Raw genomic sequence first — 14,964 nt, 5'->3', positions numbered from 1 at the left:
TATTTTTCCAGATTTATATAGGCTTCCCCATTTTCACTTTCTGTTATTAGAGGATAAAATGAAATTAATCCAGATCTCACTCTGCTTGTCCCAATCACTTTTGCTAGTATACCTGTTTTCCACTGTGCTTTCAGTTTACTTTAGTGGTGCCCATTACTTCATATTCACCCTTCATTGTATGTTGTATGCTGAGGTAAACAGTGCTTCATGATTATTCTCTGTCTCCTAAATATAAAAAGCTAGGTGTCCTCTTTTCTGTGTATGATAAAACTTTTTCCTGAATTATTATCATCCCCAGAATCATCAAACCTCACCCACTACACCCAATGGGTCACCTAAATCCCCACCATTCTCCACAAGTGGAACAGTTGGTAGCAGTGTGATGTCAAATCTTCCTAGTGGGTCACAAGGGTCAACATCTTCATCACGTTCAGCTCCACCAACACCCTCTCATACAGCACAAGTATCAACTTTAGATTCTCTCTCATCACTACATGTTGATGGTCTTCAGTCTGCTGTCTCTTCTGGTATGTTGTTATGGTTATTATGATATTGCTTTTATATATGTAGTCTAACACCCTTAAGCCAAAGGCTCATAGTTAGCTGCCATGATGGCTTACAGACTCTCAGTTGTTCATTCACCTATCTGAAGTTACCAAAATTTCAGCTAAAATGAATAGACTTGGGAAACTGAAACTAAGTATGGAAGCTCCCTACGTTAAGGGCCCTCAAATCTTTCCAATGGTGCTGCCCTTCCTTTAGATATTGCTTCACTTAACAAAGTCTTTCCAAAACCATTTGGCTAAATGTTGTAGTATTTGTTATGTACCATCCTGTTGATGTGGAAAATTTGGTGTGAATTTTTTTGTTTATTTATTTAAAGTTGTTTGAATCATGTATGGGACTGCCAAGAGGTCACCTAGTCTCATATTATTTTAGAACAGTTCCTAGGAAATTCTCTTCCAAACTAGGTGGCCAGATGTCATTTTCCATTTGGTATGGAACTGCTAATTAATGTTACATATTAGTGTCTCCAAGGGACATATGATTTGTGTAAGACTCATCTACAACCTAGCTGAATGAAGTAAAATTTGCCACTGTCCATTCTGTAATTGACAGAATTCAATTTTCATGGGCTTGTAAAGTCTGTTGAGTTACTTATAATGAGTTTAGTGAAGGATTGTGTTATAAAAAAGAATTCTTTAAAACTTTTTTTTCTAAATCAGTTGGCCAGATGCACTTACTTAGATACATCTGTCGTACAAGTAGAAAATCTCCAGTCCAAATCCCTTGGGACTGAGCAATGTTTGAATAGTGAATTTTTTCAGGATATGAAAAGTGATCTTTCCTGTAGGGTTTTCTGCTTTGTAGAGTTTATTTTTTGCATGATATATAAATGTATACTGTGTGAAATTAATGTTATCTATTTTATATACATAACCAAAAATCCTCTTGATTTTAACTTCTAACAAGTGTAATGTATACCAAGGTAGACTCTTGTTGGTTGCCATTATAAAAATAAGGGCAAAACCACAGAAATAACAAATATTATCGAGAAAAGTACAGAACAACATCTCCAAAATCAGATATTGGAAAGTCATATGCCATTTTGTTGGGTATCGTAAATACTTGGCCATCAGTGTATTAAAATTTTTTAGGTTGTGGATGTTCCTACTGGAGGTTGTTTATTTATATCGCATTTGATATTCAGAGTTGTCTTTTTTACCTTGCCTTAGGGAACATGGTTTGACATTCAAAGTGATAATGTAGTGTTTTTATAAAGCCCCTTCAAAATTGGTCAGATGCAATGTTATTTGGTAAAGGGCATGGATTCATGAGAAATCACCTTTTCTTTCAGTATTTTCAAGTGCAGGCTCAAGTTGTACTCCAGACAACTCCCCTGATGATAGCCTAGCTACTCGCAGTTTAAGAAATGATCTACTAGTTGCAGCAGATTCTGTTACAAATGCTATGTCTAGTCTTGTTCGGGAGTTAAATTCAGGTAAATATTACGCAGCTTTTATGTTACTGTAGTCAGAATGAGGCAAAGATATTGATTTCTGCAGCAACAACCTCTTATACTCTCCTCCATATGGCATTGGTTTGATCTTGTAGATGGGCAGGGTTGGTAGAATGTCATTGGCTGAGGTATGCTCATGGTCTCTAACTCTCATTCTTAGACCCTGGACCACTACACTCAGGACATTACCACCCTGTGAATTGGGAAACAAAGTTGCCACCCTGCCCAGCAAGATATTACATAATGAATTTTGTGATTTTTCTTCTTTTTAAAGAAGAGACCTGAGTTTAGCAGTATTGTTTGATTCTCTTTACTCACTTAACATAGACAGAGTAAATGATGGAATGAATAGGGCAGGATTGTGGTATATTCTGATAACTTTGTTATACAGCTGTAGGTGGGAGTGGGAATGTTATTTAGATAAATCAGTCTTTAGGTATGAGAAGCATTTTTGCTGCTACCATGTGAAAGAATTGTGGATTCTTGTGACTGATTGCAATCAGAAAGAAATAAATGAAAAATGTAAGCTTTATTTCTTGATAGGAATTTTGTAAAATAGATTTAAGGAATTTGTAAAAATGCTTGGAATGATGTGAACAGTGTCAGGTTTAGCGTGATGGAGGATGTTGATGGTTATGTAATTTTGTTTTCTTTCATGAAAGTTAAGTGGCTTGAAAATAGTAAGTTGTGAATGCAAGAGCTCAGAGTTTTAAGCTGCAGATATCATGTAGTATAAAGTAGACTGGAATAGTTGCACCTATGCTATGCGTTAATAAAGGAAAGGACGTTAATCTTATCACAAGATACTTATTAAAGAATGTGTTGTAATGTTTCTTTTTCCCAAAAGGATTTGACCAGTGAGCACTGAAAATGAAAGAAGCCCCTTCCCTATGGAAAAAAGACTTAGGCACGGTTTACCTACAAATATGTCTAAAAGAGCAGCATCACCTTGCACATCCCATTGTTTATCAATGTCTTTCTATTGTTGCATCATATATTTGGAGCCATAAACTTGCCTTGCGAATTACCTTTATGCATTCCCTGCTCTGCTTTCATCCAAACTAGATGTCTTGTAGGTGTTGTTCATTTCTTTTATCTGTGACAATTACCAGAATTTCATACTTCAGGATTCTCAGTTTGTATAGGGCACTAGTATTATTTTCTCCATTTAAAGTTTTTGTGTATGTAAATTCCATACAATTTGTGTAGTTTTTTATAGGAAAACATTTTCTTCATGTTTCTCTCCCTTGTTTTTGTGTATTCAAATGGAATTTTTTTATTTCACCCTGTAAGTTATGTTTGGGTATATTTTATTTCTTTACATATGTAACACCCAGTTGTTATGGGGTAATGATCTATGGGCAAAATAGAAAATTTGTCTCTATGTAGTAGGAGGCCAGTTATTTACTGCAACAACTGCAAAATTCTCACTTTGTCCATTATTATTAGTAGTAGTAGTAGAAGTAGTATTTTTCATACATGTTCACCATTTTCTGCATTAGCAAGATGGTACCAGGAACAGATAAAGAAATGGCCTCATTCGCTCACATCCACTCTCTAGCTGTCATGTATAGTGTACTGAATCCAGAGGTCCCATTTTGTGATTTTCCCCAACTGTTTCAAATACTCTGCCTATTGACAGCATATCATCCCCTGTATATCACATTGCTTCAGTTCACTTTATCCCTTGCACATCTTGCACCCTCCTGCATGTTCAAGCTGTGAAACCATTGCATCTTGACCCCATCTTTCCTTATCCTTTTCCTTATTCCGTCCACTTCTGACAGGTATATTCTCATTGTTTCCTCACTCATCCTACCCAAATGTTCATACCATTTCAGCATACCCTCTTCATTTCTCTCATACTCCTCTTTCCACCACATCTCTCTCTTACCCTGTCATTTCCTATTTGATCAAACCTCCTTACACCACATATTGTCCTCAGAGATATGATTTCCAACACATTCAACCTGTTCTTTACATTTTTATTAAGGGCCCATGTCTTGCATCCGTACAGCTCTTTTGGAACTACTTTCCTGTCAAAAATACCCATATATGCCCTTAAAGACAGTGATCTCTCTTTCCACTTATTCTTCTGTATGCCTAAGAGATCTCCCTCCCTTACTCACCCTAAAGCTTACTTCATCTCCCATGGTTCCATTTGCTGCCATATCCACTCCCAGGTATCTAAACACCACTTCTTCCAGGATCTGTCCATTCAGACTCACACTTCGAATAACCTTCCTTTTCTTTATTAAACCTAATAACCTTGCTTTTATTCACATGCTAGTCTGTGCTTCCCCATTTAGTACCACTTCACATTTTATCTCTATGTCAGTCCACTAACTACTCATGCATTCAGTTTCCTCTGCTGTGGGCTTTTGTGGTACTTCGGTGAAAACCCTTTGGAAGTCTAAGAAATGACCTTTGAAATCCCACTTACTATATATATGACTGAAGAATTATGTTATATTTGTTAAACACTATTTCAAAATGATATAGTGTGTGATTATTATTTGGTATTATTTTGCTATCTTTTAAAACTTTTATGATTTCAACCAAAACTGAAGTGCTGCTTTACTAGTAGAATGGTAGTTTAAGTGTACTATCCATCTCCCATTTTGAAAATTTGTGATATCTTCACATGCTTCCATTCATTAGATAATTCTATTCACTTGTTAATTTGTTCAATATTTTTTTATCAGAAATACTTATCGTCAGCTTACTAATATCACTTTGAGATATTAGCTGGACTTATTAACAGATTAAAGTATATAAAAGATGCACTTCATGGGTTTGATTGTTCTACACAAGGGAACCCTGTAAAAAATATTTCCCAAACAATATTGTTTCACCTTATCAGACTGCATCAGTTATGGAACATACATGTTCAAAGTCACAAAGTTCCTCTTTTGAGTCATCAAAGTCTTGAAAATAGGGACTTTGAAAGATGAAATTTACAATTGCAATCCTTGTCATGAGTCATAACCACCCAGCAAGTGACAAAAGTGAGCATATTACCAGTATGAAATAAAGAAAAAGCCTTACACTTAGGTGAAATTAAATGTTTTAAGCCATTTAGAGTAGTAGATATCTCCCCTCCACGTCCTCTCACTTTTGTAAGCAAGATTCATTACCATATAAGGCTGATCTCCCTCCATCATACTCCTGCTGAATCTCTCTGTGAGTTACATATTTCTTCACATTTCACTTATTCTTCTTTTCTCACATTGTAGGCATTCCTCATCATTAAGTTTATATTTTGGTACGATCGGTGCATGCATAACCTGAAAGTTCAACATTTGTACACCAACTGTGATAACTGAAGGGGTTCTGAGATCAGAATATTTTCCTTCACCTTCCTGGAAATGGAGTAGATCTTTGTATGTTATATATTGACATTGCCACTGAGTTGAAATGTAAAGGCATCACAAATGTTGGCCATCATCCTTCAGTCCAAAATAGCACAATGTTGGTAACTGTTCAAAGGTTTGAACATGGGTTGTCTTTCCTAACCATCTGACCTCTCAAACACAAAAAAAATTTTCAGGGTTGGTTTGTGGGATTATTTAGTGGGCCAGTTTCCACTGCAGTCAAGATTATGTAAAAAAGAAAACCCCACACCCACCTTGGGAGTGTGTACGGGAGGCATGCTACAGGATTCTCTGAGAAGACCTGCATGACTGTAGTATCTCTGGCATTCGTTGCATCACAACAGATTCTCTGAGCCATTGTACTGCAAGATTTGCCCTTTCCAGAGCCATTGTACTGCAAGATTGACCCTTTCCAGAGCCATTGTACTGCAAGATTTGCCCTTTCTAGAGCCAGAGATGTTGGCTTCTCTACCCTGCCTCACTTAATGCTGAGCAAAGCTAAAATGCATTGTTCGTAGCAGTAAAACCAGTAAGGTGCCTAGAGTTCAGCAGCACAACACGAGCAAAGGTAATTCTCAAATGTTTCTGAGCTTGGTTTATTCACCTAATGTAATTTGAAATTGAGGAAAGACAGGCTACAATCTTCACCATTACACCAGCTGGGTGCTTTGAACTGGATCCTACTCAGTTTGGTACCCATTATTTCGATGGGGAAGATTTAATACTTTTGTGAAGTTTGCCATTTTTAAGGATGAGGAATTGATGTCTCTGCCCAACTTCACTCAATGCAGAAGAAAGCCTGGTGTGCATTTTGCAATAATTCCTGGTGTATTGGGTTTAACCACTCACAGCTCAATGTTTTTTAATTTGGCAAGTAGATTACCAGTTTCCTTTACGTTTCTCCGTTGGTCACAACTAATCAGCCTTCCTTTTACTTGAGGAATTTCTCCACTAGTATCATTTCTAGCCGAATCAGAAAGTCAGGTAATTTATCAACTCCATTTTTACTTTTCAGCGTTGTCTGGTAAGGGACCTCCATACTTTACTTTTAATGTCATGAGGGTTTAGTTCCACACTTTCTGTCTTCTCCTGAAAGGGGGAAAGAGGTAAGAAAAGTGACGAATTAGTCACTTGAGTTTTACTTCATTCCTCTTGACACATGTTTATTGGTAAGTAAACTGTTTTGTCACTAATTTCCTATATTGAAGGTACCATGAAGTTTGTGGACTTCATTCTCATAAAGTTTTAGATGCCATTTATAAGTACAATCAGTAGGGTGGATGACTTCTACCCAGTGAATTGGATCTTTACATAATATAGACTGATTGAACCTACTCGAGGGCTAGCCTTTACTGGGAAGCCCCATCTCTGAAACCTCTGACAGAACTTTAGGGTACTTGATAGATACCTTTCCTTCTTGATTCGTGCAACAATGTTGTTACCAGTCTACAAACAAAACTAGTCATGTCACCTTAGATTATCTTGGACCTTGCCCAGGCTAGACCTGTCAGCTGATTAAAGGTGTCATCTCCCTTTGAATGGAGCTTCAAGGAAGGACATCTGTTGTTTTATTGAAAACACCTCTTTCATTCAGGCTGATTAACTAAAGATCTTTTATCACAGTATTTTGGAAAAAGTATGGTTCATGTATTCAACAAAGCAGACTATCATAGCTCACTTCTGTAGAAACATTTAGTTTCCAGTTTTGATAAAATCAAAAATGCAGTGAATGGCTTTATTGAGTCTTTTAACTTGAAGGGACGGGATTTGTTTTACTCATATCCTTTAAAGAACTGCTAAAGGATTTGAAATGTGGCAGATATATTAGAAGCTTTGTACAGAAAGGAATTCCTTTGACTACTTTTTCACCACCTTTTACATGGTTGTGGGATTACTGTGTTTGGTGTTTGGGAATGTTTACAGGCACTTCTTTCATAATCAGTGTTTTTGACGTATCTTTAGTCCAAGCATTCCTCATCATCTATCATTTGTGTATGCTCTCATTTCTCTTACTAACTGGCTATCTTTTCTTAGGAAGAAAATAAGTTTTGAGCCTGTGAAAGCTATTTCTTCTTACAGAGAAAGCCAGTGAGCAGGCCTTCCCTTTTCCTTCCTATTTCTCCTTACCGTCTTGACTCTATTTCATGCTTTGTGCTTTGGAATTGCAAAGGAAATTGGCTTGTTTGCGGCTCCAGATTCATAACATGACAACAGTGGATCAGGTAGATTGTTGCTAAAGCAAGGAGATTCTGTCTCTAAAGGCAGGTGGTAGGTAAACCACATATATTATTGGGATTATGCCTAAATATTTTACCCGAAGGGAGTGGGTTTATATAATTTCCTCTGCTCACTGGCCTGAACTGTACAAAGAAATAGTTTTATCTTTTTTTTTATTGTGTATTATTTCTGCTGTATTCAAGGGTTTGTTTTTGTATTTTTTGTATACTAATTATAGCAGTAGCGATTTTTTGTGGACTGTATATATATATATATATATATATATATACAGGAGACCTGTTTATATATTTGAAACTTTGTTCTCAGTAATGTCAGGTGGATCAAGTGCATACAGACTCCCATTTCACTCAAACCTTGTTTTATACTAACAGGGTCGTGGATACATGTTATTGGCTTATGAAGGTGAATGTAAAATGCAAATGTTGTCAAAAATTTTAAGGTATTGTATGATACAAAGAAAACCTAAGAGGTAGGGCTCCATGATTGTATGACTCCTTTTCAGTAATGCACCAATAACTAATCCCCTATCCTTGTGTGCTGCAGTGAGAATAGGTTTCCATATCTGTTTAAGCACCTATCAATTTTTTGTTTTGCACAATAGATTGATTTATCATGTGACAATGATATCTCCAGTCATAACTCCACCTTCACACACAAAATGTCTTCATTACACACAGTCAGAAATCACTCCTCACACATCCTCATCTGAAATTCCTTTTGCCCTAAATAGTTTACCTCTTTTGCAGTCAAATTTTTCTTTTTAAACTCTTCCGTTAAACTACCATATTACCACACAATCTGTGACTAGAGCTTCCAAAATAAAGAAAACAGTTCCTGACAAATCTCATCATTTGTTACAAGTATTAGTTCTTGGTTTTAGAATACTCTTGCTTTTTGGTAAGGTTTCCCTTCTGCAGGTAGGTAGTACTTGGTAGGCAGCCTATGCCTAGTGAGGTATATTACCAGTATATTACCAGTACTACCCACCTGGGTATTAGGAGGGTTAGTGATTGCTGCATAGTGAGCCAGCACTTCATAGGTTAAGTTGCACTACTCTGACCTAGGTAGCTGTCTTTTCTTTCTGCCTCACTTAGACTACTGACATTCTGTCCTCAAATATACAAAATATCTCTCCTTCACACACAACACTTAAGTCACACATCTCATTCTTTGTAACTGTAGATTTGCTGTGGTGAGTGCTGTGTGCTAGCCCTGCCTTCTGGAAAAATCGTTGGAGCAATAGATTGAAGTAGTAGGTATGAACATTTAAGTAGGACTATAGGTAGAAGTAATTAGTGAGGAACATTAGGTAGAAGTAATCAGTAGGAACATTAGGTAGGAGCCTCTGCAAGCACTGCACTAAACTGGTACTCTGCAAGTGACCTGTTAAGGGTTAGGCATTAAAGGCTAAGAAGTGGCACTGGAGTTCACCCATTATAGAGACTCTATTGCTTTGGCCACCCCTTTGAGGAAGTTCCTGAAGGGAACAGGCATCAGAGATATAGATAGACAGATTTTCCTCCTGCATCTTGTTACAATTTTCTACAAGTACTATTTCTGGAGGATTGCACCACCTTATAAGGCTGATAAAGTTCAGCCAAACCTATCTCCAGAGTCCCACCTTAGGAGAATAGTTCTAGAGAACATCAGTTTGCTGGCAGATAGTAAAGATGCATTCAAGTTCCTGGAGAAGGAAGTATTCAGCAAGTTGTTCTGTCATACATAAGGCCAAAACTAAAATATGCTTCTTAAATTTTATACACATAAGTAAAGATAAGGTTAGTGAGAACCAACAAAGATGGTAACAGAGTACCAGGGAAAGGTTAGAGGCTTTAAATTTGCCAACCATGAAAGAGAGAAGAGTTGGGGATAACCTTATCACAATCTTTAAGTTTGTAAACCAGATTGATGATGCAAACAATGAGCAGTTCTTCAAAAGATCCAAAGATAGAACAGTAAGAGGACATTACATGAAATTAAGCAGAAAATTTGCTGATAAAGATGTAAAAAGGTACTTTTATAGTATAAGAGTAGTGGACAAATAGAATAAAGTGAATGAAGATATGGTGATTGCAGACAGCATATAGAAGTTTAAAAAGTTGTAAGATGATAGAGAAAGTTCAAGAAATAGGGAGTGTAAAGCTCCCTCCCTGTTCAATACATTTGATTAATAACACACACACATATACAGGTGTCACTGAACTTTCCCTGTATGTAATCATCTGTTTTTAGTTACCTATTTGTACTGGTACATGCATGGTGGGAGTCTTATGCTCATGGGGCACCATCTTTTAAACACTCTCTGATATCATACAGCCTCTCAGATTTATGTATGTTGTCTGTATTAACCATGTCCTCACTCAGTTTATTCCTTTCATGAGTGAAAAATTTCCGTCAGTCAATAAATAGGCGTACAGTCTCCTCAAGGAACTTCTTTCTGCAAAGGATTCGATTATTTCCTTGCTTCTGACTTCAGGGCAGCTTCAGAGCTGCTTTAGCCATATAAAAGGGTTCCTGGGTTTGTACATTATGATTGATTAAATTATACATACATGTATGTAGACATATTGTCAAGGTAAATGCAACAGCTTCAAAAGAACGCCACCAAAAGAACAGATTTCTCATGAACTAATATCAAGAATACTTTTGTAGCCAGTTTGTTTCAAGGTTCACCCAAAAATATAGGTTGATTTCATATTTACACTAATCATCTAATAAAGTATTGTTTTAAACTAATAAACATTGTGCTAGAGTTGCCCACTGCCAGTAGCCTGTTAAGTGTGAGGCACTGTAGGCTAAGAAGTGGCACAGGAGTTCAGCAGTTATGGACACTCTTTTGCCGTGGCCACCCCTTTGCTGTTTTAGTTTCTCTCTTTGATATCTGACTCCATTTCACACACACCACTTTCATTTCCATTTTTCATTTACTTTGCTGGCACTTCTCTTTTCCCTCTTTTTAGTATCTACCTTTCACCACAACTCTTCACACTACCAGCACCAGCTTCCATACTCACTAGACTAGTACCCACATTTTGTGTATTATTGCCCCATCAGTTCTTTAAAGTGCTTTGTCCACATTACACAGACTTCATCCCTATACATAAATAATTCCCTATCCCTCTTTTACAGACTGTCAGTTGTCATATAGACCTGCATATACCATTTTACATTCATCCTAAATAGCTTTAAATTCTCTCTTATTTGCTCTCATTTTATTTGCATGTGCATTTATTTTTTCATTCTATGCCTTGTTTCTATCACTTTCCATCTACTTTACTGTTGCAGACACGTTTTTTTCTCTCTCCAACTGGGCACCTTATTTTTTTCTTTCAGCAACTTATCCTTATGGTTCCATATACCTCTGCAGTAGCCTATGTTAATGTAATTATTTGGTGCTTTCACCTCACCTCAGCTTAACTTAGTATCATTTCATCCAAATCCTTAAGCCTCTTTACTTTATTGAGGAAAGTCTGTTCACATTTTCATTCTCAGAATGAAATGCTATCACTGTCATAGTATTTAATGAACTCCACCTAACCTCAACCCATAGTATTATATGAGCTCCACCTGACTTCATCCTAGAATGTAAATCATCCTCACCATCTATCATTTTTTTAACACCTTACTGCTTCTCCTACCTTAGTGAGGTAGTGTCAGAAACAAACAACTGCTTTATTTGTACTTACACACTCTATGTATGGTGTGTGAAATATACTGAAACCAGAGCCTACCATCTAAAGCCAAGCCTTAGACCCTGGTCGTGGCTTACATAAACACATCATACGATCTAGGTCAGCCCATTGGCAGCAGATCTTTTCTATTCCACATACCATATACATCCAGTTCATTCTGTCCCATGCCTGCCTTTCATTTTCCTGAATGTGTAGTCCCTGATACTCTAAAGCCTGCTTCATTTCATCATTCCGTTCCCTTCATGCTCTCCCTTTTCCCATGCTTCTCCACTTCTGGTGTACAGATCCTCTTGCTCAGTCTTTCTTTACTCATCCTCTTAATAGGTCCAAGCCATTTCATCACACTTTAGTCAGCTCTTTCTGTTAGACTGCCCTTAGAACCATATTTCTATCTTATATTTCCATTCCTTATACAATCATCCTGTTGTGCACTATGTATTGTCCTCAACCATTTCATTTCCATCATGTTTACCCTCTTCCCTTCTTTTGTTTTCAGGGCCCAAGACTCTCATCCATACCACACTCTTGGGTCTGTTTTAGCATCAAGCATACCCATCTTTGTTCTAACACCTATATCTTTCAGTACAGTAAATAATTAGATTGTAGATTCCGGTCACCCCTAACCTTTTCCTAGACTTTGAAAACTGAGTGTCGAAAGGCAGTTTTTTCTAACTGCACTAACTTTAAATATTTAAGGAAGAAAATGTATAGTTCAAACATTAGAATTTCTTAGAGAGTTTATTAGTTATCATCCATTAAAAAGTGGATGTTTCATATTTCCTAGGAGTTTTTAGAATTGTATCTCTCTGATGTGAAATTGTTTTCACTAGTGTCTTTGATGCAGTCGTATGGTTTGCTTTATGATTTGTAAATTTGTCAGCTGGCTGATCACTTTCTATTGATGACATTCATCCTTGCCTTTGGGGATCAGTGAGAGGAAAAATACATAGCAAAATGGAAAGCTCAGAAATTATGTAGTACATTCATAAAAGGGATAAGAATTGAAATATGTGCATCCCTGCCCTTTTCAAACTGCAAGCTCTAGGGATTAAACCCCAGTTCTACAAAATTAGTTCCTGCAAATTGTACATGCTTGTATGCATTTGATCCACCACATGTGAAAGGGAATAGATATACTGATGATAGATAGGAAATAGAATATATTAGATTGTAAAATCATTGACATTACAGTAAATAACATTTTATGCAAGAGATTTGTTATGAATGGACTCATACAGAAATTTTAAGTTTAGATGGATGGTCCTTTGAATAGTAGTTTTGGTGTATTAAAAAAAAGATATATGAAATTACAGAAAGTTCAGATGATGACTCACTGCTGACAAGACCACTCCCTGAGCGAGGTAAGTTTTCGTTGCTCAGTGCAGTTAATAGTTAAGAAAAAAAATCTGTATTCATTTTGATACTTGTGATGTGAGAACTTTTGCCTCTGTTAGTATCAACTTGCACATTATTTTTCTCTCTTGGTGGAGGACCCTATCGGAAGTTTCAGGTATCCATCCTTCAGAGGTACCTATGCAGCAAATTTGATCTTATCCATAAACAGATTCATAAATTTCTTGCTGGTGTAATATGCACTATATCCCAACCCCCAGAATTTCCTCACAAAACCAGATATCTCCTCTCCCTTTCCTGTCCCACTTCAATTGTCCTGAGTTTGCATTCTGTGCACTGACCAATAAAAAGCACCATAGATATTCCTCAGGATGTCCCTCTCTGGTCTTGTATTTGCAATGATTGGAATACAAAGAGCTTCACATCAGTAGCTTTTAAGTTGCTCTTTTTTTTATTCCTGCTTTGATTTGGATTTTACATGGGTATTGGGTTGCATGCTCTCTCCTCACATACTTATGTCATACTCACTGAGCCACATACTTGTACTTAATGCACTATTCCATCTCCAGTATATCTGCCTTGATTTATCCAAAAGGAGTACTGTTCCATCATTGCTGTGGAATCAGTCAAGTACCAATCAGTATTTCACCATCATGTTTTGAATGCCCTCAGTGCCCTAGAGATTACAATTACTTTTGAGGTACTTGGAACTTTTTTAAGACCTAAGATTTAATTCACATAGCTTTAGGCTACCTACTTTAGTTTCAGCCAGCAGTGATGTCTTTTCATTTTCATGGATTGACATGAGAAGAGTATATGTAAGGAGACAACGAAGTAAGTATAAGTGAGAGGAAGACATTATGAAATACATTGGAAAAACAATAATGCACTTAAGGAATGGAAAGCTGGAATTATAAATGAAATGATGGATTGTGGTGGTGAAACTGCTTTTGAATGGTTTTGAAGCTGTACGCTTGAATATAGAAATGTGGTCATGTATAAAGTGATTAAACAAATGCAGCGATAGCTTCACAGTATACTGGGGGCTCCATGTAAATTCACTTCATGTAAAGCTGTTTTACTTTCGTATTACCCACTAATTAGAAAACAGATTTGCTAAGTTGTGAAGTTCCTTTTAAGTCATTAAAGCCTTATAGTTGCTTGATTGAATGTCGTGATTTAGGGCTGTAATCCTTCAGTCATGAGGCAAAGATTCCTAACAAGTGACAACAATGAGCCATGTTTTCCTGAGAAATCAAGAAAAAGCATTACACTTGAGGTGAAATAATATATTTTAAATGGTTTAGATGATTGTGAATGAGCTGTGGACATTAGCAGAGCACTTGGTTTACCTCCCATGACTGTAAGAATATTATGTGATGATGTCAAATAAATGTCACTGGCTTTCCAGCTTATCAAGAGCAATAGCTATTTTCAGTTAGAATGATCACAGGGAAGACTGCAGTTCCTGAGTAGTTAGGCTGATGGTCACTTACTTCTTTACTTCAACCACCTTCTATAAACAAGATTCAAAATCTTATCTGATAATTGTTCATGTTTTCCATATGCTGTAAGTACATCTACTCTACTGTACTGTGTACATTATGAAAATTCTTCTCTTATTATATATCATTATTGAAAATATTCCTGAGGTTGGTCCCAAGAAACATAACTAGCCATCTTACATGGGTTCTTTTGGGAAAATTAGATTCACGTCATTTCTCTTAGAAGTACCCTTTCAACGAATACAACTCTGATGTTGAATGGGGATCCCCATAAAGGTGAAAGGAGGAAAATTACATAGGAATAAGTCTTGTTTTGTGTGGTTAGCAAGATGTATGATCAGATTATGATGTCATGATCAATTTATTTGTGCACCTGTTTTAGGTAAAAACAATGTAGTTTAAGAAAGGGAAAAGGGTATGTACTCCACACCAAATTTTTGCACTTATGTACTAGTGAAGGAAGTTCTTGGGAGAAAAAGAAAGTACTGTGGATTTTGAATTGGTATATAACAATAGGAAAGCCCTTTAGGAAATTCTGACAATATATGCTGCATATAAAAGATTTTTGAATACTATAATGTTTTACAGAAAATGATGATATGATTCAGATGTTTAGAATATATGATGGAGAGTGTCAAGGTTGCATGTGTCACCTTAATAGTTTAATGTATTTGTGGATTGATCATTATATGAGATGAGGATGAGGTAGGGTGAAGTTGGTGTACCAGTGTGTCATGATGGATCATAATAAGAGTTTACCACAATCCTTGTATGCAGGTGAT

General features: G+C 36.6%; 1 protein-coding gene across 3 annotated transcripts in view; it reads left to right on the top strand.

Annotated features, from left to right (window-relative positions):
- LOC139755889 (dystrobrevin beta-like) overlaps positions 1 to 14,964 on the top strand; it is a 167,836-nt gene that overhangs the window by 131,396 nt on the left and 21,476 nt on the right. For all 3 annotated transcript variants that reach the window (XM_071674599.1, XM_071674598.1, XM_071674597.1), the window contains 3 exons: positions 299 to 527; positions 1,859 to 2,002; positions 12,638 to 12,685. In XM_071674599.1, coding sequence (XP_071530700.1) covers positions 299 to 527; positions 1,859 to 2,002; positions 12,638 to 12,685 — 421 coding nt within the window. The remainder of the gene's footprint in view (positions 1 to 298; positions 528 to 1,858; positions 2,003 to 12,637; positions 12,686 to 14,964) is intronic.

Source organism: Panulirus ornatus, chromosome 20 (assembly GCF_036320965.1).
Source record: "Panulirus ornatus isolate Po-2019 chromosome 20, ASM3632096v1, whole genome shotgun sequence".
Lineage (NCBI taxonomy): Eukaryota > Metazoa > Arthropoda > Malacostraca > Decapoda > Palinuridae > Panulirus > Panulirus ornatus.
Note: the sequence above shows the minus strand (reverse complement) of the source record. Positions and strands in the feature narration are given on the sequence as shown.